We start from the raw sequence: 24,683 nt of genomic DNA, 5'->3' as shown, positions 1-24,683 counted from the left end.
CTTGTAACCGGAGGTAAACTTCTGTTAAGGTAAAGTCCACTTTGAAATTGATCGGACATAATTTTGTCGTCCACTTAGCCGCGCTCATGTTCAGTTTGCGATGAACCGCGCCTCGACGTTCTCGGCGAGGAAAAATTTCACTCTAAATTCCTCAGAGAGTCTCTCTCTAAGAATGAAGTCGCATCATCCAGCACACCCTGTATATGTTACATGGAATACTCGCTCGTTTACAGATACTGCTCCATTCAAGTATCACCGATGTCCTTTCCTTGGACGAATTAACGCATCAGGTGCACGTGTGTGCGCTGGACGGGATTATTAATAAGAACACGGTAGAGTAATTAATATGTCGGTTCTACTTTTTTCCCATTTGATTCCTCATTATTCGACGCGTGCGATGTCACGCGCACCAACTTCCAATCCCGCTTGATTTCGATTCCCTCGCTTTCGGCTGTCGGACACGCCTCTCGCCGTGAATCCCCGACGACGAGAAGCACCGTGTCCTCGGGAGGATCGCCCCATAATTTTATGGTCGCGTGACGCCGCTCGAGCTCGCTTTATTCTGATCTCTCGGCGCCCGAGATACTCCCCCGTATAATATCCTAAAGAGGGTAAGCAGCGGCCGAGGGTTAACAAGCTACATCCCCGACTCCGACCCTTCTTTCATCCCCCTCGTAGGGTCTCATTGGTCGCGCAAAGAATGAGGAAGACAAAGAGACGAAGGACACGCGGATCAGCCGAAAGGGAGTTTCCGCGTGTGGCCGCGGCGTAAAATTCAAATCTCGAGGGTCATCGAGGCAAAGAGAAGAGCGGGCGAAACGCGCGACGCCGACACAGTGGGGCTAGATGACATTCTTTGGTTCAAAATTCTCTAGAGACCTGAATTTCCAACCGATCATCGACACCAATGGATGAGGTTGATCCTGAATAAATTCCGAAGAGATCTGTCTTACCAAAATTAAAAAAATTTTTTTCTCGAATTACTAGCTCCAAAAGAGGAAAAATTATCGTTAAACGCGAGAAACTTGTGAAATACTCATTATTCCACACTTATTTCTATCTAATAGCGTATTCAGCGGATTGAAACTATGAAACCAATCAACAGACACCTCGAGATTTAACGATCTTGAACCAGAAACCCATTAACCCAAAAGTCATATGCCCAAAATACAAAAATATCAATTATAGACCCGTTAAGCACAAAATCGAGGGATTTGGAGTCTTAAGCCCATCAGCCTAGGAATCTATCAATCCGAGAACTTTGTAGCTCGTGGATGCATGAAGCCGTATATATTAAGAGCTCCAAATAGTCCAAGAACCCAATCTAGCCATAGCTCGAGAACCTAATAATACTCGACGTTGAATATTCAGCTATAAAACATTAGCTCGAGCCTTGAAATTTTTAAGACAAACCCTAAACCCATGAACCCTGAACCGATAATTTTTTCAAAATTTCGGCTAGACAGATCTCTTTGAAATTTATTCAGGATCAACCTCATCCACTGGCGCCGATGATCGGTTGGAAATTCAGGTCTCTAGAGAATTTTGTACCAAAAAATGTCATCTGGCCCCACTGTGCGTCGCCCAGGCCGACCCGGTCTGCCGTCAGGCCACTGCGGAGGCACGGACGTGGCACGTCCGACTGCAGGAAGTCCGTTACTACTGGCCGGCCTGTGTTCCGCGAACGTGCGTCGATTTTTTCTGGCCGTTGTAAGCCCCGATCCACGCCAACTGCTGCAACCCATTCCTTTCCTCGAGGGGCGAAGCTGCTTTATTATATTTCGGTCTAAGCGTCCACCCCGTCCCTCTCCCCTCCCCCCTTGCTCCTCCTTCTCCTGCCAGCAGACGCAATTCGCGAACTGTCTTTTCGAGATAAGGTTATACTCGCTCCCTAATTTGGGACATTCGTCTTATCGGGAGTCTCGTTGTTTGGTAACACAGGTCGACACGAGAGTTGTTTTGTCTTCGTTTCACGTTCAATGGGTATAAACAAAATGAGTGAAAGCAGGATGATGCTTGTGTGTCGACCTGTGTCATCAATTGAAAGGCACTCACACGCCACATCTACAGTGTGATTACATGTCTTTTTCTCTCTCCCCCCTTCTCTCTCTCTCTCTCTCTCTCTCTCTCTCTCTCTCTCGTTCTGTCACGTGGACTGATTCACGACTTCACGGACACGCCGGAGGGTGCAGCGGGCCCGATCCCTCATCCTTCCGCGACGTGTAATTAACCGCGAGCTATCTCGCGCGCGTCAGCGCTAGGATCACCGGGAATTTTCTTATTCCGTAAGAACGCGAGCTTCTCCTTTTGGCGGCCTTTGGATTGCGCGCTCGCGCCAACGCTCGCAGCGAGAGCGAGCCGAGGACGCGGGCGAAGGCTCGCGCGCGAATGGCAAGACGCGAATGGACGCGCGTCTCGAAGTAACGTTCGCGCGACATCACCACCCTCAGCTGGGGTGCGTTTCAAAGAACGCCGCGGGACGGCATCTCCACCCTCCCCCTCCACGCTGTGTCCGTCTCCCAGCCCGCCGTGCTTCCAGCTCCTCAGAGCTCGGACAGTAATTAGAGTTCTCTCCCACCCCACTCGCCTCTGCTCTTTTCCGATTTAAAGCAGCGCTGTCGACTCGCTGCTGGCTATCCGCGGAGGTAAGGTCCAAGTAAAAGGAACCGGGTCACCGTAGATAAGATGCGCCCCCTTTCTCCTCTTCACTCCGTCCCGTCTCACGCGTTTCTTTTTCCATCCGGTGAGCCGTTTTGAAGACGTACTCTCCCCCCCCCCCCCACCCCGGGAGGACGAATCGTTTGCATCGATGGCGGCGGCCGCGCCGAGAACGGGTAAAAGAGAGTCCTGACGAAGGAGAACAAGGAGAGACGTTACTACCCTTAATAGGGTCGTAAGTAAATGAGGGAGGGTCGAGGGCGGAGATATCGGCTCGTCGGCGGAGACCGACGATTTCTTACTTCGCGGTTCTTTTCGCGAGTCTCCCTCTTCCTGTTCAGTCGCTGCTGTGCCGGCTTAATTGCGGTGTTTGATATTACGTGAAGAAAGTTTGCCAGCATTTTACGAACAATTGCATTACGTCGAATTATAACATTACAAATAAGCGAATATATATTACTTTCTTACATATACGTATGAAAATTAACATGAAGAAATAATAAATTATTTATCGTTTTAAAAATAAAAGGAAGGGAGGGAGAAAGAGAGAAAGAGAGAGAGAGAGAGAGAGAGAGAGAGAGAAAGAGAGCGAGAGCGAGAGAGAGAGAGACACGATCCGATAATGACAGAAATATTCGCGGTTTTCTTATCATATAAATTATTTGCATATACTTATGATATATCATGCTTCTATTATAATATTATAAATAAGAAAATTTATTACTATGATACAAAACTATTATTATAATATTATAAGTAAGCAATGTATTTTATATGTGCGTGTATTGTTGTAACCGTGACCTAATTATTTCTCCTTACGTGGCAGTTAGTAAACGATATTCATATGTAAACAATTCGTATGTAAATGCTAACGGCATGAAATATTTGTAATACTTAAGGAACTCTGATGATTAAGATCACGAGATTAGGATATTGTGTTAGTCATACCAAAGGCGCCAAGCTATATTCATTCGAAGTAATGATGAAAATACCGCCACTCAAGATGGAGTATTTTGTGTTTCGCAATAAATGAATGTCTAACTCAAATCGTAAAGTGAACTCTTAATCCATACGAGTGAAACTTTCATTCTACCGTTACAAGCGAAAGGATTTACGTCTTAAAAAATGTCAATTTTAACTTCAGCATTAAAGCAATGTTTCTTTTAATAGTTAAATAAAATATATAATCAATTTATGAAAAAAACCTTTAATACTTTCGAAAATTATAAAACGTACGTTAATAAAAAATTATTTATAAAACATTATTTATAGCGTTAGATTTAAGTGAAAATCCACTGCGAGGAATTTAAAAAATATAATGGAACGTTACGCAAAAAGTTGATAATTAAAACGAGGAAATATTAGGTGTGTGAATTAATTTAGTCCATTTTTTTCTTCCAAGAAAAAATTTTAGTATGAAGAAACATGAAAAAGTACACTAATCAAAGCATTTGCCATCGCTTGCTATTATTTTTCCCATCTGTCTGGCAGTTGTTGCTTTCCGTGAGGGGAAAACGACTCGTTCTTCGAAGCGATCTATTCATTGAGCCATTTCTCTATTTTTTCATAATTGTTGAAGTGCTGGTCTGAAAGCCCGTGTGCTATCGATTTGAACAAGTGATAATCGGATGGAGCAATGTCTGGTGAGATGGTCGGATGGTGAATATGACTGGTGAGGTAAAACGTCCCAGTTAAGTGCTTCCAAGATGGCCTTCACAATCTTTCCAACATGTGGCCGAGCGTTATCGTGCTGGAAGATCACTTTGTCGTGTCTCTTTGCATATTCCGGCCGCTCATTCTTCAATGCGTTGTTTAAACGGATCAATTGTTGTTGGTAAAGTTCGGCAGTGATGATATGGCTCTGTTTTAATAGTTCATGATACACTACACCCTTCTGGTCCCACCATATACAGAGTATTATTTTCTTGACGTGAATATTCCGCTTTGGTATCGATGTGAATGGTTTTCCTGGGTCGCTAATGGATTTTCTTCGTTTGGGATTATCTTATCGAAATATATCCACTTTTCGTCTCCAGTCACAATACGATGCAAAAAATGCTTTTCTTTTTTGCCTGGCAAGCAAGATTTCAGACATGGCTTTTCGCCTCTCGATGTCTCTTTCTTTCAATTTGTATGGCACCCATTTTCCTTCTTTGTAAATCTTTCCCATGGCTGCCAAACGCACAGAAATTGTTGATCGATCAACATTCAACAATTGCGCGAGCTCATATTGCGATTGACACGGATTTTCATCGACTAGCGCCTGCAATTCCTCGTCCTCGAACTTCTTCGGCTGATCTGGACGAGGTTTGTCATCGACACTGAAATCATCACTTTTGAAACGTCGAAACTATTCTCTGCATCATTTATCGGTGGCAGCACTTTCACCATAAGCTTCTACGAGCATTCGATGAGCTTCAGCGATTGTTTTCTTCAAATGAGAACAGAAAATGAGAACTTCCCGGAAATGATGCTTTTTTGGCTCAAATTTCGACATTTTCGAATCAGATAAACACGATGTTATTGTTACAAACCCAAACGTTTATCAACTGAATATTATTGCCTCAGATATCAAAACTAAAAGATAAAGTCTTTTGCAGACATTAGAGGTTAGAAAATTACATAGTACAGCAATCGACTGCCAGATGGACCGAATTAATTCACACACCTAATACAATTATTCACGCTGATAAGCGCGAGGCAAAAATGAGACACTTTTTCACTATGCTGTGAGCATCCTGCGAGAATTCAATTAAGCTTATCAGCTCGTGAATTAAATATTAGGTCGTCAAAGAACTCATTTAACGCTATCTGCTCGCCGTTTATGACCGCGAGGACCTCACATTAAATATAACATCGTGATCTTAAAATTCCCAATGCTAATTCTTTGTTGGTTCGGAAACCATTGGTTAGCTGCCGACAAATTTTCTTGCATCGAAACTTTACTTCAATACCGTCGGAAAATTCACAATTCGTCTTATTTATTTTTATTTATTTATTTATTGATTGAATTCATTAAATAAAATAATAAAGAACAAATGACAAAATCTTATTCTCTCCGCTTAATTCTCGGTGGATTCTAATTCTTGAATAGAGAAAGTATCAAGTTACTGCCTGATTATTGTAATGGATTAATTAAAAATGGATTAATCAATTAAAATTAATGGATTTGATCTCAAAAGAAATAGAGAAAGCGAGAGAAGGGATGGGAGAGAGAGAGAGAGAGAGAGAGAGAGAGAGAGAGAGAGAGAGAGAAGAATTTACAAGTTACCATTCGTTCAATATTATGAATTGCTGGTGAGACATAAGTTGATAAAAATTCTATTTCACGGTAGGTGTCAATAGAAATGCTAATCTTGACGACAATGAGCTGAGATAAAACGCGAATACTTGTCTCGGAGTGGGGAACGTGAAACAGAAGAATATATAAGGCGATTTCTTTCGCGCAACGTAGAACATTTTACTGTCAGATTTGTTAGTGCAACTGATGTATGGTGTATCGTTGAAAATACTTCCACGGGAATTAAAGCTGCAGATTCAGCTTGTCAAAACGACGTGCAGTAAGTAAACTAATCCTTTCACGCTTTACTCTTTCATACTCTCTCTCTTTCTCTCTCTCTCTCTCTCTCTCTCTTTTTCTCTTGTCCTGATTTATATATCTTTTCCGCTCGGTCGTTATTAACTTTTCACCCTTCAATCACTAGTCATTGTTGGATTTAATAAAGTCGTAAAAATCTTGTCATGGTGTATATTTTGGCTTTCATGTTTTTTTATCTCCAGCTTTAAAGAATGTCATGTATCTTCTTCCTATTTAATCCCTCCCTCTAGATTCTTATCTCTTCGTTCTTAGACATCACATTTTACTTCTCTATTACAGGGCATTTTATGCAAGTTGACGTATTTTATATAATTTAAAGACGTATATCATTTTGTTTCAGTAGGTATTGTTAAACCGAAGTATTCGCTCATTTATTTGTGACATGTCGAGTCTTGACATAACTGCAATTATAGTAAATTCGCGAGGATAAGCTAGTTTGAAAATAAATGTCGATATATGCTACATTTTTAGCTTTGCGGAAGGAATTCGACTTTTTATATATGTTAAATTCTATACGCTGGTAATTATCAACATATGCAAACAATCGCAACGGCTTCATCAGATCTTAACTGATAAACGCCGTCTCATTAAAAAAAAAGGCGATGGTCTAATATTCAAAGTCAAATTTTATATGCAAAATACGATCTTAGAAATATACGATCCTAAAATGCTATTTAGTCGTTCAAATAATTCCATAGCGTTTTAAGAAAGTTCTTTAAGCCGAGATTAGATTAAGTTAAATAAAATTTCGCAATCTTCATTTTGAATAAACTTCGATCGGTATCTGAGCAGATTACTTCTTACTTCGTAGCCAGTCTCCCGAATTATTTTCCTGCATTAATCTGTTGTTTTTTAATCAATATGTATTCCTAGTACGATATTTTACATCACAAAAGAACATGTACTCTTTTAAGATCTGATGAAGGCGATGCGATTGTCTGCATATGTTGATAATTACTAACGTGTAGAACATACATAAAAAGTCGAATTCCTTCTGCAAAGTTAGAAATGTAGTACATATCGACATTTATTTTCAAACTAGCTTATCCTTGCAATTTATTGTAGTCACATAAAGTGGTGCAATTATCGGCAATTATTGTCTTTATCATTTGAATGCGAATGGCAGTAGTACACGGTGCAAGTATACGCATGGACAAGTATATACATGTTTTTAGTAGTCCGCGAATATCGTCACGATAATACCGTCGACATTCGATAGTAAAGAAGCGGAAGAAAAGAATAGAACAAAAGGCGGAACGGTCGTTACATTAAATAACAACGGTGGCTGTCGGCAGCTGCGGTTAGGTGAATGGCGAATACCAAGCGGCTCATGAAACGCGACTAAAATTGGTGAGCGCCCGTATGAGAGCCAAAATGGTTATCAATTCGTTTAATTTCGTAATCGAAGTTTACTCGCGCGATCTTGAAACTTAATAAAATCAAATAACACACATTGTGGTGGTACACGAAACACAGCGACGGCGTATCGTTTTTATCAATATTTCCGGGATATAAACTGTGCCGTATGTATAATAAATATTTGCACTATTTTCAGAGGCTACGTTTGCCCGTTCGTCTGTCCGTCTATCCGACGTCCGTTCATTCGTCCGTCTCCACTTTTTCGTTTTTTGAGGATTTCGCTGAGTTGCGCACGAGCGACACGACATGGCGTGGTTTAACGCGAGCGGGATAAAGATATACGAAGACTCAATGGACGATATGGACATAATACAAAACATAACCAGCACGGAGCATCGAGAGAAGGCTTTTTACATCGCGGACATCGGTAAAGTGATCGCGAAACACGACGAATGGATCGCAAAGATGCCCAGAGTCGTCCCACACTTCGGTATCTCCTCTTGCTCGTTACGCTCACTTCGTTTCATCATTTTTTGTCGATGCACACCGGTGCCATTGATAAAGTCGCAAAGCACTGATATCGCTCTTCTCTCTTTTATCATTTCCAGCGATTAAATGCAATCCGGATCCGACGGTGATTAAAGTCCTGGCGGCTCTGGATGCTTGCTTCGACTGCGCGTCCGAGGTATAAATTTTTCCGTTTACCTCCGCGACTGGCAAATAACTCCACACAGTGGAATGAGACCGTCCGAATTGTCGTGACAATGAACGAATCGAACGAGAATGAGGGATGAAGGAGGCAGAATTTCCTTCTGACAGACCAAATTTAATTCATAAAAGCCAGAAATTCTGTCGCCTCCATCCGATGCGCGCTTGACTCGTTCGCTGTCACGTTCAATAACCAATCTTTTTTCCTACTAAGCCTACTAAGATGCAAATTATATTTGTAAACAGCAAGAGATAAAACAGGTGATGCAACATGGGGTGCACGGCGATCGCATTATTTTCGCACACCCGGCGAAATATCCATCTCACATAATCTATGCGAAGAAAGTGGACGTCAAGCAGATGACGGTGGACAGCGAATACGAACTGTTCAAGATCAAGGATTTCTTTCCCGAAGCTAAGTGAGTGACTCTCGACTGTCCGACCGAACGGTGGTAACGAGCATTTGCTTTTTTGTTATTCCTGTTGCTCCACTTTTGTTACGCGAGTGATCGGTTTTTGTGCACAGGATTGTCATACGTATACGCTGCGACTCGAAAAACACGCCGGTGGTGTTGGGCATGAAATTCGGATCCGACCCGAACGAGGAGACTGTACGTTTGATACAGCTTACGAAGGACCTTGGCTTGAATTTGCACGGCTTCAGCTTTCACGTCGGCAGTCCGTGCGTTGAGCCGGAGGCTTATGGCCGAGGGATCGCGATGTGCAAACAGTTAATTACTGTCTCCAAAAGCATCGGCTGCGAGGGCGTGCAGCTGATCGACATCGGTGGCGGCTTCCCGGGCGAGTGCGGAACGAACATCGACGAGGTGTACACACAATATCTCAAATCTATCATATTTTATCATATTTCGATTTAAAAATACTAAATCGTGACACTCGAGTACGATGAAGATTTAAATCTGAAAGATTGGAACCTCTTGCACTATCAATTATCAAGAAGAAAAAAGCTAGAGTAAAAGTCGACGTAAAATCTCAGTTGCGCGAAATCAACTTGGTCGTGAAAATAAAATTTATATTAACGACCGAGTAATTGAAATTTGTAACTGACGTCTTGCGTTGGCTGTCTTCTTGTTGACTGCTCCGGAAATGAAGATAAAATCGAGGGACAGAACAGAGAGAGATGTAAGAAAATTAGACGAATCGGCTTCTCAATTTTTATAACCAAAAATCATTAATAGCGAATTTATTCGCAAAGTTCGTAATCGCGCCCAATTTTCTAGATATTACTAGTCGTATAAGTTTCTCATTTTAGAGACCAAGATGAAGTGATACCGGAAAATGAAACGAATCCTCCATATTCACAATTAGAGAAGAATAATTGCAAAATTATTCGCGACATTCGTAATCGCGGAGAAAGGCCCAATTTTTCAGATATTGTTATTCACGTACACATTTTTCATTAATCGTTTATTAAGATACGAAAACGAACGGGCGCTAGAAAATTATACGAAACATCCCGGTTAAATTCGCAATCGGGGCAGATCAGTTGCAAATTCACTTGCGACAGTCGCAAAGACAAACTTGAATTTTCAGATTTCATTAACGCATATTACTCATTCACTATTTGTTTACACACCGCGCGTCACACACTTCCTCGTGACTTCCTCAGTTCGCGAGTATTATCAACGAGGCGATACGGGATGTCGACCCGGCCATAAAAGTGATCAGTGAGCCGGGAAGTTACTACGTAGCTTCGAGCTTCACTCTGGCCTCGTATCTGCACTCGAAGCGAGTGATCCTGAAGGGCAGTAAAATGATAAGAATGTACTACATGAACTGCGGGGTGTTCAATAGCTTCATAGACGAGCTGTTGGGCTTAAGAGCGAGAGTCCCACAATTGCTATCCGAGGTAAACTCCGTTACTTTCCATTTTCCTCGCCAAGAGGCTCTCCATTGTGACTTAAGATATTGTTATTAATTCATCGCGCCGTGCGCAGCCAATGAGCAACGAGAAGTTCTGCTCGAGCTTGTGGGGTCCGACTGCCGATTCGTACGATTTAATCGTCAAGGACGTGTTGCTGCCTGAACTTCATATCGGCGATTGGTTGGTTTGGAAGGACATGGGTGCATATTCTATAGCTCTCGCCTCCACATTCAATGGCTTTCCGATTCCGGTTGTGGTTCCGATCATCAGGAAGAGTCAATGGTCAGTTAAGTCGCCTGAAGAAACGAACTATATGAGTTTTGTAAGAAAAAGGCAGTAATACTTTTGCGCACGATCTGTAACTTCGAACTCAATCGCTATGACTTTAATAATTTGTCTATGTTCGCAGGGAGAATTTTGAGAAGAGACCCTCACGCGGATTAATCGAACGTGAAGGTCTCTTCTGTTCGACGCAGATTTGATGAGCTGCACGACTTAATTGGAAGGCGGAATGACAATTTTCAACGAAATTGGTATGCAAGTTTTCTCAAAGAAAAAAAAAAGCGAAACCGAAGTAGAATCTGCTACATATTTGCGTAAATTCGATTTCCTGATATTGGTATGAGTAAATCGGAATCTACAAATGCGCATTCGCTGTCTGCGCGATACATCTGTAAACACAAATGCATGTTAATACACTGCTCAAAAGAATTACGGCATAGATAATATATTGCCGAAGATTGGCCAAATTTGACTGGCGATTACTTCGCGAAAAATTATTGTAGACTAATAACTTTTTTTTCAAAATGAAGTTTGAAGTCTCTACTTTAAGAATGAATCTCCATTTTTTGCATACAATGCACCCCTACCCCTGTAACCCCTGACTGACATCTGAGGGCATGTTTGGTATACTGAAAATTGCAAAGTTTGACGGAATACACGGACGTGGACAATTTTTTTTCGGAGACACCGTTCGCATCGTCATGAAGTTCAAATCTTCCCCTTCAATTTGAAAAAAAAATGGAGTCGCTACACTTTTTTTTTCGCAAAGCCCTTCAAAAGTATCATTATTTTTAGCCTTCGGGCCAAGTGTGCACACATATGTGTGTGTCCGTGACAAAAGAGATAAGGATCCCGTGGTTCGTCACTTCCACAGTAATTATTGACTCCAAACCCTCCTTTCTGTGCACGTGGGTGCGCGCGTGTGTGTGTATGTGTGTGTATGTGTGCGTGTAGGTGCGTCTTCAATATCTCGTGTTTCCTTCACAACGATATTTTTGAAGGGCTGTAATTTTGCGAAAAAAATTGTAACGACTCCATTTTTTTTCAAATTGAAGGGGAAGATTTGAACTTTATGACGATGCAAACGGCGTCCCTGAAAAAAAATTGTCCACGTCCATGCATTCCGTCAAACTTTGCAATTTTCAGTATACCAAACATGCCCTCAGATGTCAGGGGTTACAGGAGTAGAGGTGCATCGCATGCAAAAAATGGAGATACATTCTTAAAGTAGAGACTTCAAGCTTCATTTTGAAAAAAAAATATCATAGTCTACAATAATTTTTCGCAAAGTAATCGCCAGTCAAAGTTGGCCAATTTTCGGCAATAAATTATTTATGTCATAATTCTTTTGAGCAGTGTATATAGAATCAAAATCCCGTTACTTTGTAGCGTGTAACCTTTTCCGCCACGAGCCTCTCAACGAAACTACTTTATCAAACAGACCGGACTTATTAAGTCGTTTTCCTTGAAGAAATATCTTAATTGCGTTAATTAACTTATATTCCTTCGCGAACGACTATAATCATGAGACATCGGCAGGCCGCAGAAACAGACGAGAGTGACAAAATATTTGCCAATATTGGGTGTATATTATTCTATTGCTGAGTCAACTATAACCGCCAGCTGCACCATGCGAATTATGTTGCTTGACAAACATTGTGAGACCATTGCATATTCAGTAATAAAATGACGTCGGTTTGCTTCGCGCGCATCCGCCGCACGAAACGCGGTGCGACATCGCGCGATGTATCACCTCGAAAGAAGAAGGCGTCAGAGGGATTGCGACGGAAAGAGGACGAGCGACTTGCGGAGGAGTGAACGAAGGCTGCATGTCGACAGTGTCGATTATTAAATACTATACACATGATAAACTCGTCGGATTCATCGAGGACAGTCGTACCGGTGTTGCCACATTATGCGCGATATATTTTACATTGAATTTTCCTATAACTGTCGCTTTTTGTCATGCGACGTTGCTCGCTAATTATTGCATCGTACTAAACATTGCCTTGCTGCTACGTGTTACGTGAGCTTTTCCCAAAATAATTTTGCGATAGCACACGCGCATACACACACAGTGTTTAATTATTCCTAACTTGGTAATAAATAATGTGCAACAGCTGAAATTTTTTGCAAATTATTCAGAGTTGTTTTCTTGATAATATCAAGCCTAGTGAAATTAGTGAAGTCACTACTAATGATTGATATTTGTGCATTTAATAATATTAGTATTAATATATTTTTCTCAGTGAGATCGTATCCACATATACACACACACGCGCGCGCGCGAACATCATTGCTGTAAATTATGGTAGTGTCATAACGGTATAGCCAGCACCAGGATTCTGGATCAGCAAGCTAGGACATGGAGGATGCAGTATGCCACAGTTTGTGGTAGTGTAGAACGGATTAAGGGGAACAAAAAAGTCCCATACCGTCTCGCAGCATTCACAATAATTATCAAGTTATTAATTGCAGAAATCGGATGAATGAGCGCACGTTGAAATAGTAGGGGAGAAGCATTTGAACAATTCTCGTAGCGCAGTCCAGTCGTTCGAGTAATTGTTGCCAGCGAGGGGAAGGATAACCCGCCGCTGCATCGATATGTGTGGTCGCTAAGCATTTGTGATTACAATAATGAGGTCATTTTATGAAACAGTACAAATAGCTCATATTGAAACCGTAAAAAGCTTCGCGGTAAAAAACAAATCCGAAGATCTTCCGATTTTTTTCATCAAGGTCTTTCAATTTTTTTTTATCACAGGGCTTTTTACGATTTTAAGGAGCTATTACTGCTGTCTCATAAAATGACCTTGTAATTGTAATTGCGAATACTTGGCGGCCACACAATGACACGAGTTTATGCAAGGTGGGGTGAGATAAGAGCGATGAAGGGAAGGACAACGCACCGGCCGCTACATCCTTTGAAACATCGAATAATGGCTCAAAGATAACGCAAAATGATTAAGTGCGCTTAAACTCGCATCTATCATTAAATAGCTAAATAGTCGCTAAATATTCGCAATTATGAGGCCATTTTATGAAAGAACATTTAGAAGAATAGTTCATATCACAACTGTAAACAGCTCTGCGATTAAGATAAATCGAAAGATTTTGATAAAAAAGAATCGAAAGATTTAAAAAAGAAAAAAAATCGAAAGATTTTTCGATTTTTTATCACAGAACTTTTCATGGTTTCAATACTAGTTATTTCTGCTGTCTCAAAAAATAATCTCGTAATTATAATCACGAATATTTAGCGACCATATCGATACGAGCTTAGGCGCGGTGCAGCGAGACGTTGTATGAGCGGCCAGGTAAAAGCACGAGCAGCGTCATATTGTCCTTCCCCTTACCGCGCCGGCGATAGTTGCTTGATCGACTGAGCCGCTATAGCTCGAGCGGTTGTAATGCTCCTCCATTACCATTTCGGTGCACGTTCATTTGTCAGATTTTTATAATAAATAACTCGATAATTATTACGAATAGCACAAAACGTGTATGGGACTTTAATGTTTGTCTCAATCCGCTTTCATATAGATGTAGATATTCATGTAGATTAAAAATTTGCTTTACGATTTATTAAGTGTTCCGGTTAATTTTGAGGGATTTGTTTGCAAGAAAAAAACACTTATTTTAAAGAGACGTAAAATTATATTTTATTCCAAATATTTTCCATCGCTAACTATAACTTTTACCCGCTTGTTTAGCAACAAATGAATTCCGCAATAAAAAATATTTGTCCTTCGAAACAATCTACTCATCGAGCCATTCTTTAATTTCTTTATGATTCAATCTTTATTTTTTTATTATATTAGAACACTACAAGCCATTTTAGCTTAATCATATTAAAGTTTAGAATAAATATCATAAATCAAAAATAATCCTTGGAGTGTAATATAAGTTCGATAATATCCGACTCTAACATACGATGTATTAAGCACATACATATTTGAAATTCTATGACATATTTTCTGCATAGTAACGCGTAGCCGTATAATCAATGAAAATTTCGACATTTCTATTCAAAATTTCAATATTTCTATTCAAGACCATCTTAAGCTCTCTCTCTCTCTCCCTCTCTCTCTCTCTCTCTCTCTCTCCTCAATCTCCCTCTCCCTCTCCCTCCCCTCCCCCTTCCTTCCCTTTCTCTCTTTGTGTCTCTTTCTCTCTCTCGTTATCAAGAGGCATACCGTGCCTATTATACGCGAAACTGCGAGTTGAAACGAAGTGAGTTATTCATATCTCAGCTATGGCTGAACCAATCGAGGTTTTTTTAGTCCCAATCGATTCGGTCTTAAAAAATAGGAAGCAAAATGTTCTTGTGATTTTTGTGTACGTTGTCTCTAAGTGGAGGTATTTTAAAATAAAAGTCCGAATCACGGAAAATTTCGATTCAGTAAGAAAGTAAGAAACTTCGGACGCATAAGAGTGAGGATATGTGCATCTCACTTTTCCGACATCAGAGGCGCTACGAGAGCGCTGAACAAGCAGACAGCAGCGAATGCGAGCGTGTAAGCGGGGGATATGCTATAGAAACAATATAGGACAAAATGTGCAGGGGAGAGAAAGTGAGAGAGAGGAGTGAGAGCGAGAGAGAGAGAGAGAGAGAGAAAGAGAGAGGATATAAAATAAATATATATACTTACGTATATACGTACATACGTACATAATCATTTTTAGGTATTGTCCGCATCTACGTCTACGTGTACGACAATATAAATATTTTATTTTATGTATTTTATATTAATTAGCAGTGAATGCGAGCATGTAAGCGAGATATGTTAGACAGCGTTATTCGACCTGAACGAATCGGTGAGTTCCGGCAGTCGTTTTCTTCGAACCAAAGCAGTAAAATAATAAATGCTTTTTAGCACTTTCCATTTCCAATCGTACTAAAAAGTGTGATTATGTTTACGAATGTACACAACGTGTATCAAATTATTTATAGAAATGTGCAAGTTTTGAAATGACATACCACCTTTCAAAATATCTCTAATAAAGATTTGTAGCCACAGCTATCTATAATGAGTTGAATTGTCATCAGTTTTAAGTAAAAATCTACCGCGAGAAATTGAAAGAATATTTTAAAAGGTTACGCAAAATATCGATTATTAGAACCAGGAAATGCAGTTATTCACGATCATAAGTGCAAGGAAAAAGTGAGACACTTTTTTCTTACGTCGTGACGCATCGTGCGAAAAATCAATTAAACTTATCAGCTCGTGCATTACATAAGATCGTCAAGAAACTGGTCATTTAGCGTTATCTGCTCGTCATTTATGAGTACAAGAATTTCACATTATATATACTAATGTGGTATCATACGTGATCTTAATACATATTTATGATTCTAATCCTTCGTTAGTTGGGAAATAGTAGTTTGCCGACTAATTTTCGAAATCTTATCTCAATACCATTTGGCAATTCATCTCATTTGTACATCAAATAAAATAATAAAGGACAAGTAACAGAATCTTATTCTCTCCGTTTAATTTTCGGCGGACTTTAATTCTTGAAAAGAGAAAGCAAGTTGGCGCTTAAGGAGACTGAAGGGTCAGATTGCTGAAAAATCATGTTTGTTTTTGACAATATTTTGCAATGAACTGAATAAATGTGTAAGAATGAAAATTTTAGGTATATCTTTACAACATGTAAAGAGTAGAAAAATTTTGTTTATTAACAAATACTCATATAAATATACGATATATGTAGCTGAAATATACTCTCCCTTTTTTTTCAAGTTGTCGTTTTTGCAGTAATATCTTGGCTCTCGGTGGTCCGATCAGAGCGAATTTTGGTTAGAAATCTTAAGGAGGCTTATTATTATTCAGTGAAGCACTATGAAAAAATCAAACAAAATTAACAAATGGCGGCTATTATTAGAAAAAAATTCAAAACTTTCAGTTCTTTTATAATTCTATAATAAAAAATTAATATCTCGAAATGAAATATTTTGACGGAGTTGTCCATGGTGCACCTGAGAGTCAGATGAACAAATATTGCTCTAAAATTTCAAATCGATACGAAGCTCAGTTTCGGAGAAATCACTGCAAAAAGTTGAACAATAAAATTTCGAGAGAAACGCGTTTAAAATTTAAGTGGACGTATATTTATATGAATATTTGTTAATAAATAAAATGTTTCTACTCTTCATATGTTATATAAATATATCAAAAATTTTCATTCTTACATATCTATTCAGTTCGTCACAAAATATTATCAAAAAATAAGCACGATTTTTCAGTAATCTGACCCTCCAGTCCCCTTAATTATTGTAATATCCGTTATACTGGACAGATTTCATTTCAAAAAGAATAGAAAGAGAGAGAGAGAGAGAGAGAGAGAGAGAGAGAGAGAGAGAGAGAGAGGAGAAGGGAGAGAGAAGAGGAGGGAGAGGACGAGGAAGAGATGTACGATATAAAGCACATCAAAGATTTCGTAAATTACCACTCATTCAATATTATGAATTGTTAGTGAGGCATGAGTTGGTAAAAATTCCATTTCACGATAGATATTTATGGAAATATTGATGCAATACTAATTGCATCATCATAGACTAGGACAAAACGCGAATATTTGCCTCGGAGTGAGAAGCTTGAAATAGGTAAAATGTCCCAGCCAAGTGCTTCCAAGGTGGCCTTCACAATCTTTCCAACATGTGGCCGAGCGTTATTGTGCTGGAAGATCATTTTGTCGTGTCTCTTTGCATATTCCGGCCGCTCATTCTTCAATGTTTCATTCTTCAATGTTGTTTAAACGGATCAATTGTTGTTGGTAAAGTTCGGCAGTGATGATATGGCTCTGTTTTAATAGTTCATGATACACTACACCCTTCTGGTCCCACCATATACAGAGCATTATTTTCTTGACGTGAATATTCCGCTTTGGTATCGATGTGAATAGTTTTCCTGGGTCACTGATGGATTTTCCTCGTTTGGGATTATCTTATCGAAATATATCCACTTTTCGTCTCCAGTCACAATACGATGCAAAAAATGCTTTTCTTTTTTGCCTGGCAAGCAAGATTTCAGACATGGCTTTTCGCTTCTCAATGTCTCTTTCTTTCAATTTGTATGGCACCCATCTTCCTTCTTTGTAAATCTTTCCCATGGCTGCCAAACGCACAGAAATTGTTGATCGATCAACATTCAACAATTGCGCGAGCTCATGTTGCGATTGACACGGATCTTCATCGATTAGTGCCTGCAATTTCTGGTCCTCGAACTTCTTCGGCTGACCTGGACGAGGTTTGTCATCGACATTGAAATCACCACTTTTGGAACGTCGAAACCTTTGCATCATTTATCGGTGGCAGCACTTTCACCATAAGCTTCTACGAGCATTCGATGAGCTTCAGCGATTGTTTTCTTCAAATGAGCACAGAAAATGAGAACTTCCCGGAAATGATGCTTTTTTGGCTCGAATTTCGACATTTTCGAATCAGAAAAACACGATGTTATTGTTACAAACCCAAACGTTTATCAACTGAATATTATTGCCTCAGATATCAAAACTAAAAGATAAAGTCTTTTGCAGACATTAGAGGTTAGAAAATTACATAGTACAGCAATCGACTGCCAGATGGACCGAATTAATTCACACACCTAATACAATTATTCACGCTGATAAGCGCGAGGCAAAAATGAGACACTTTTTCACTATGCTGTGAGCATCCTGCGAGAATTCAATTAAGCTTATCAGCTCGTGAATTAAATATTAGATCGTCAAAGAACTCATTTAACGCTACCTGCTCGCCGTTTATAACCGCGAGAGCCTCACATTAAATGTAACATCGTATGTGATCTTAAAATTCTTAATTCTAATTCTTTGTTAGTTCGGAAACCATTGGTTAGCTGCCGACAAATTTTCTTGCATCGAAACTTTACTTCAATACCGTCGGAAAATTCACAATTCGTCTTATTTATTTTTATTTATTTGTTTATTACATTAAATGAAATAATAAAAAACAAGTGACAAAATCTTATTCTCTCCGCTTAATTCTCGGTGGATTCTAATTCTTGAATAGAGAAAGTATCAAGTTACTGCCTGATTATTGTAATGGATTAATTAAAAATGGATTAATCAATTAAAATTAATGGATTTGATCTCAAAAGAAATAGAGAAAGCGAGAGAAGGGATGGGAGAGAGAGAGAGAGAGAGAGAGAGAAAAGAATTTGCAAGTTACCATTCGTTCAATATTATGAATTGCTGGTGAGACATGAGTTGATAAAAATTCTATTTCACGGTAGGTGTCAACAGAAATGCTAATCTTGACGACAATGAGCTGAGATAAAACGCGAATACTTGTTTCGGAGTGGGGAACGTGAAACAGAAGAATATATAAGAGGCTTCCGTTCGCGTAAAGTGGAACACTTTTCCGTTAGATTTGTTTGTATAAATGATGGTGCATCGTTGAAAATATTTCCACAGCAGTAGAATTTACAGATTCGGCTGGTCCAGGCGACGTGCGATAAGTAAACTAATCTCTTTGATACTTTACTACTCATACTCTCTCTCGCTCTGATTTATATTTTTCATATTTCTTCCACTCGATCGTTATCAAATTTTCACTCTTCAATCATTATTCTCATCATTGGATTTAATAAGCCGTAAAATCCCACCATAGTGTATATTTTGGCTTTCATATTCTTTTTTTCCTTTTTTATCATTAACTTTAAGTTATAACTCTAAGTTATAACTAAATTATAACTCTAAGTTATAACTTTCTTCCCTTTAATTCCTTTCTTTCTTATTTCTTCATTCTTATTTCCCGTCGTTTTTTTCCATATGCACGTCGTCGCGCGCACATCGTCTGTGCGAGAATCTACTTTTTTTAAGAACTACTGTAAGCGATTAGAAGCGATACAGACAGAATAAAGCACACGGGAAAATTATGTACGTTATCATGCGTGAAAATAATGTGGGCGTTGAGGTAACAATAACTAGTTGAATCGCATGCCTATAGAATAGAATAGACGCATTAAAATACTGTAATGCGTTTATTTCAGCGTATTCGTCTTGTACATGGAAAAAAGTAATTGGTTAGATTAATTTGAAATCTGATTGTACCAACCAGATTGTTTGGTAAAATATGAATAACATTCGAAATTCTGATTAAAACAATCAGTCAAGTTTGATTAAATGTATTTTCTGGCCAAGTTAACCAGACAAGTTTGGTTGCAGAAATGAAAATACTCGTATATTCATATCTGCAAAATCTCTAAAGATTTCCTTACTTCCTTACACAAATCTGTTTCTCAAGGTATTATCGTATAACTATTTTCTTCGATATTAGTCAAGTACAGTGAAGTTTTGTAAACAATTATATCTTCTCAAAAAAAAAAGTATTATGATTAAACTCGCGCGATGTTCTTATTTGTCAGAGTTTTCTTTCTTTTAAAATTGAATATAATTGATGTATTTTTTCTTAAACATTACATTTTATTCTCAGTTTACGGTGCATTTTATGTAACTTGACATACTTTACATAATCCAAGGACATATGTATATTATTTTGTTTTAGTAATTATTTAGTAGTAGTAGTGAAATATTCCACTTGTTTATTTGTGACATGTCGAATGTTGGTAAAAACATAAGTGGAAGACCTCTTTATCTGCAAGGCCGGTATAACTAATTATGTCATACATAACGATCCTATTTTATACTTATGATGCCGTGTGCAGTTCGTACGATTACTTCACTGTCTATGCCCTAATGGTGAAGTTTTGAAAACAATTATATCTTCCCAGAAAAAAAAAGTATTATAATTAAACTCGCGCTATGTTCTTATTCATCAGAGTTTTCTTTCTTTTAAAATTGAATATGATTGATGTATCTTTTCTTCAACATTACATTTTATTCTCAGCTTACGGTACTTTTTATGTAACTTGATATACTTTACATAATCTAAAGATATATATATATATATTATTTTGTTTTAGTAAATATTTAGTAGTAGTGGTTAAAGTGAAATATTCCGCTCGTTTATTTGTAACATGTCGAGTGCTGATAAATACGCCATATCATGAAAGTAAAAGACGACGGTCTAATATTCAAAGTTATATATAAAATACGATCTTAAAAATATACGATCTTAAAATACTATTTACCGGTTAAATAATTCCATAATATCTTAAGATAGTACTAAGTCTGGATTAGATCAAGTTAAATTGAGTTTTGCTATTTTCATTTTGAATTAACTTCGGCAGATTACTTCTTACTTTGAAGCCAGTTTCTCAAATTGCTTTCCTATATTAATTAGATATTTTTTAATATCAATGTGTATTCTTAGTGCGATATTTTATCATAAAAGTACATGTACTCTTTCAAGATCTGATGAAGGCGGTACAATTGTCTGTACATGTTGGTAATTACTCCAGCGTACAGGAGTTAAAAATACGTATAAAGAGTTGAATTTCAATTCTTTTTGTAAAGCTAGAAATGTAGTACTTATCGACATTTATTTTTTGATCTGGACACTCTAGTAAAATTAACATTTGAACGATTCTCAGAGGGTATACAAGAATCTGAAAAATATTATATTTTTAAACTAACTTATCCTCCCGAATTTTACTGATAGCTGTAATTACAGCTAATTTTATAGCTATTAATAAACGCCTCTTAGTTCGTCAACGTTTCCGAGAGCAACGGAGAGCGCGATTGTTAAATCTATGATGTAGGTAGAACGTGCAGTAAGCGGAAGCTAAGCGGAAATAAGTGAAGAAAAACTCCCGAAAATCGCCTGAAAAGTGAAAGTAATTCCGAGCACTGCATTAATTAACAACGATGGCCTCTGTGGTGCCGGCGGCTACGGTTAGACGAATGGCGAACACCAAGCGGCTTATAAAACGAAGCGACTGACATTGGCGATGAAAATGGCTATCAATCCGTTTATTTTCGTAACCAAAGTTTACTCGCGATCTTGAAATTTAATAAAATCAAATAACACGTGTGGCAGCACAAAAAACAGTGACCGTATATCGTTTTATCAATATTTTCGAAATATAACTTGTGCTATATGTATAATAAATATTTGTTCTTTTTTTCAGAGGCCACATCCGCCCGTCCGCTCGTCCGTTCGTCTGTTCGTCTATCCGACATCCATTCATTCGTTCATTTGTTCGTTCGTTTTTGTTCTCTCCTTTTCGTTTTTTCGAGGATTTCGCTGAGTTGCGCACGAACGGCACGACATGGCGCGGTTTAACATGAATGAAATAAGGGTTTTCGACGACTCGGTGGACGATATGGACATAATACAAAACATAACCAGCACAGAGCATCGAGAAAAGGCCTTTTACATCGCGGACATCGGTAAAGTGATCGCGAAACACGACGAATGGATCGCAAAGATGCCCAGAGTCGTCCCACACTTCGGTATCTCCTCTTGCTCGTTACGCTCATTTTGTTTCATCATTTTTTATCAATGCATACCGATATTGAGAAATTCGCAAAGTACTGATATCACTCTTCTCTCTTTTTCCCAGCGATTAAAAGCAATTCGGATCCGACGGTGATAAAAGTTCTGGCGGCTCTGGATGCTTGCTTCGACTGCGCATCCAAGGTATACATTTTTCCGTTTACCTCCGCGACTGGCAAATAACTCCACGCAGTGGAATGAGATCGCCCGAATTGTCGTGATAATTAACGAATCGAACGAGAATGAGGGATGAAGGAGGCAGAATTTCCTTCTGACAGACCAAATTTAATTCATAAAAGCCAGAAATTCTGTCGCCTCCATCCGATGCGCGCTTGACTCGTTTGCTGTCACGTTCAATAACCAATCTTTTTTCCTACTAAGCCTACTAAGATGCAAATTATATTTGTAAACAGCAAGAGATAAAACAGGTGATGCAACATGGGGTGCACGGCGATCGCATTATTTTCGCACACCCGGCGAAATATCCATCTCATATAATCTACGCGAAGAAAGTGGACGTCAAGCAGATGACGGTGGACAGCGAATACGAACTGTTCAAGATCAAGGATTTCTTTCCTGAAGCTAAGTGAGTGGCTCTCGACTGTCCGACAGAGCGGCGGTAACGAGTATTTGCTTTTTTTTATTCCTGTTGCTCCACTTTTATCGCGCGAATGATCGGTTTTTGTGCGACAGAATCGTCATACGTATACGCTGCGACTCGAAAAACACGCCGGTGGTGTTGGGCATGAAATTCGGCTGCGAGTCGCACGAGGAAGCTGTGCGCTTGATACAGCTTACGAAGGACCTCGGTCTGAATTTACACGGCTTCAGCTTCCACGTTGGCAGCCCGTGCTGCGAGCCGGAGGCTTACAGCCGAGGGATCACGATGTGCAAACAGTTAATCATTGTCTCCAAAAGCATCGGTTGCGACGATGTGCAGCTGATCGACATCGGCGGCGGCTTCCCGGGCGAGAGCGGAACGAACATCGACGAGGTGTACACACAAATCTATCATATTTTATAATATTTCGATTTAAAAATACTAAATCGTGATACTCGAGCACGATGGAGATTTAAATCTGAAAGATTGGAACCTCTTGATGCACTACCAACTATCAAGAAGAAAAAAACTAGACTAAGACTCGACGCAAAATCTCAGTTGCGCGAAATGCACTCAGTCGTGAAAATAAAATTCATATTAACGACCGAGCAAGTGAAATTTGTGACTGACATCTTGCATCGACTGTCTTTCTCTTGTTGACTTCTTCTAGAATTGAAGAAAAAACCGAGGGGCGGAAGGGGTGAGATGTAAAAAAATTAAACGAATCCGCTTCTCAATTCTTATAACCAAAAGCCATTGATAGTGAATTTTATTCGCAGAATTTGTAATCGCAGAGTTTGTAATCGCGAGGAACGTCCAATTTTCTAGATATCGTTAGTGCGATACAGTCGTTTCTCATTTAATATTGTTTAGAAACGAAAATGAAGAGATATTAGAGAACCAAACGTAACGGTTCCTCAAATTTGCGTTCAGGGCAGATCAACTGCGAGTTCACTCGCGACATTCGTGGTCGCAAAGACGAGTTGGAATTTTCAGACATCATCAAGATATTTATTTCTCGTTCACTGTTTGTTTACACACCGCGCGTTACACACTTCTTCGTGACTTCCTCAGATTGCGAGTGTTGTGAACAAGGCGATACAAGATGTCGATCCATCCATTAGAGTGATCAGTGAGCCGGGAACTTACTACGTAGCTTCGAGCTTCACTCTGGCCTCGTATCTGCACTCGAAGCGAATGATCCTGAAGGACGGTGAAACGATGAGAATGTACTATATAAACTGCGGGGTGTTCAATGGCTTCACAGAGGAGCTGTTGGACTTGCAGGCGAGAGTCCCACAATTGCTATCCGAGGTAAACTCCGCTACTTTCCATTTTCCTCGCCAAGAGACTCTCTATTGTGACTTAAGGCATTGTTATTAATTCATTATGCGCAGCCAGTGAGCAGCGAGAAGTTCAGCTCGTGCGTGTGGGGTTCAACTCTCCACTCGTACGATTTAATTGTGAAGGATATGTTGCTGCCCGAACTTAACATCGGCGATTGGTTGATCTGGAAGGACATGGGCGCTTACGCTATATCTCTCTCCACTACGTTCAACGGATTTGAGATTCCGGTTGTGATTCCGATCGTGAGGAAGAGTCAATGGTCAGTTGAGTCGTCTGAAGAAACGAACTGTACACTTTTTATGAGGAAAAGGCAGCGATACTTTGAACTCGTGTCTATGTTCGCAGGGAGGATTTTAGGGCGCGAATTAATCTCGTGTGAGGGTCTCTTCTGCTTGACGCGGATCCGATGAGCTGCACGACTCAATTGGAAAGCGGAACGACAATTTTCAACGAAGTTGACATGCAAGTTTTTCTCGAAGGAAAAGAGAAAGCAAAATTAAGGCAGAATCTTTTATAAATTTGTGTAAATTCGATTCTCTGTCGTTGATGTGAATAAATCGGAGCATATAAATAGCGCATTCGCTATTTGCACGATACTTATATAAATACAGATGCACGTTTATATATAGTAATTAATGTCCCGCTGCTTCGTTGTAGCGTGTAGTCTTAAAATTTTCGCCACGAGGCTCTTCAACAAACCACTTTATCAACCGGGCTTGTTAAGTTGTTTGATTTGAGGAAATATCTTAATCGAGTTAATTAACTTGCATTTCTTCCTGAATGATTATAATCATGAGACGCCGACGGACCGTAGAAACACACGAAA

The 24,683-nt window shown here is 39.3% G+C and overlaps 3 protein-coding genes across 3 annotated transcripts in view; 2 read left to right on the top strand and 1 right to left on the bottom strand.

The window, feature by feature from the left end:
• LOC109504216 (uncharacterized) overlaps positions 1-24,683 on the bottom strand; it is a gene marked incomplete at its 3' end in the record, with an annotated part of 514,465 nt that overhangs the window by 110,272 nt on the left and 379,510 nt on the right. The window lies entirely within an intron of this gene.
• Positions 6,008-10,982, top strand: LOC105187169 (ornithine decarboxylase 2). The gene is made up of 8 exons (XM_011147819.3): positions 6,008-6,218; positions 7,812-8,105; positions 8,224-8,300; positions 8,570-8,742; positions 8,850-9,150; positions 9,954-10,193; positions 10,282-10,490; positions 10,618-10,982. The coding sequence occupies exons 2-8, from the start codon at positions 7,922-7,924 to the stop codon at positions 10,688-10,690; spliced, it is 1,257 nt and encodes a 418-aa protein (XP_011146121.2). The 5' UTR covers positions 6,008-6,218; positions 7,812-7,921; the 3' UTR covers positions 10,691-10,982.
• LOC105187178 (ornithine decarboxylase 2) lies at positions 18,725-24,448 on the top strand. Its single transcript, XM_011147843.3, has 8 exons — positions 18,725-18,967; positions 21,542-21,866; positions 21,977-22,053; positions 22,323-22,495; positions 22,603-22,903; positions 23,585-23,824; positions 23,908-24,116; positions 24,203-24,448. The coding sequence occupies exons 2-8, from the start codon at positions 21,683-21,685 to the stop codon at positions 24,234-24,236; spliced, it is 1,218 nt and encodes a 405-aa protein (XP_011146145.1). The 5' UTR covers positions 18,725-18,967; positions 21,542-21,682; the 3' UTR covers positions 24,237-24,448.

Source organism: Harpegnathos saltator, unplaced genomic scaffold, assembly GCF_003227715.2.
Source record: "Harpegnathos saltator strain DR-91 unplaced genomic scaffold, Hsal_v8.6 scaffold210, whole genome shotgun sequence".
Lineage (NCBI taxonomy): Eukaryota > Metazoa > Arthropoda > Insecta > Hymenoptera > Formicidae > Harpegnathos > Harpegnathos saltator.
The sequence above is the reverse complement of the archived record's forward strand: the minus strand, read 5'-3'. Positions and strand labels throughout refer to the sequence as shown.

Bases quoted from the DNA above. Each gene is read 5' to 3' on its own strand.
- LOC105187169 (XM_011147819.3), top strand. From the start codon at position 7,922: ATGGCGTGGTTTAACGCGAGCGGGATAAAGATATACGAAGACTCAATG. The intron at 8,743-8,849 runs GTGAGTGACTCT...TTTTGTGCACAG, and splicing joins GATTTCTTTCCCGAAGCTAA to GATTGTCATACGTATACGCT. The intron at 10,491-10,617 runs GTCAGTTAAGTC...CTATGTTCGCAG, and splicing joins ATCATCAGGAAGAGTCAATG to GGAGAATTTTGAGAAGAGAC.
- LOC105187178 (XM_011147843.3), top strand. From the start codon at position 21,683: ATGGCGCGGTTTAACATGAATGAAATAAGGGTTTTCGACGACTCGGTG. The intron at 22,054-22,322 runs GTATACATTTTT...ATTTGTAAACAG, and splicing joins GCTTCGACTGCGCATCCAAG to CAAGAGATAAAACAGGTGAT. The intron at 23,825-23,907 runs GTAAACTCCGCT...CATTATGCGCAG, and splicing joins TCCCACAATTGCTATCCGAG to CCAGTGAGCAGCGAGAAGTT.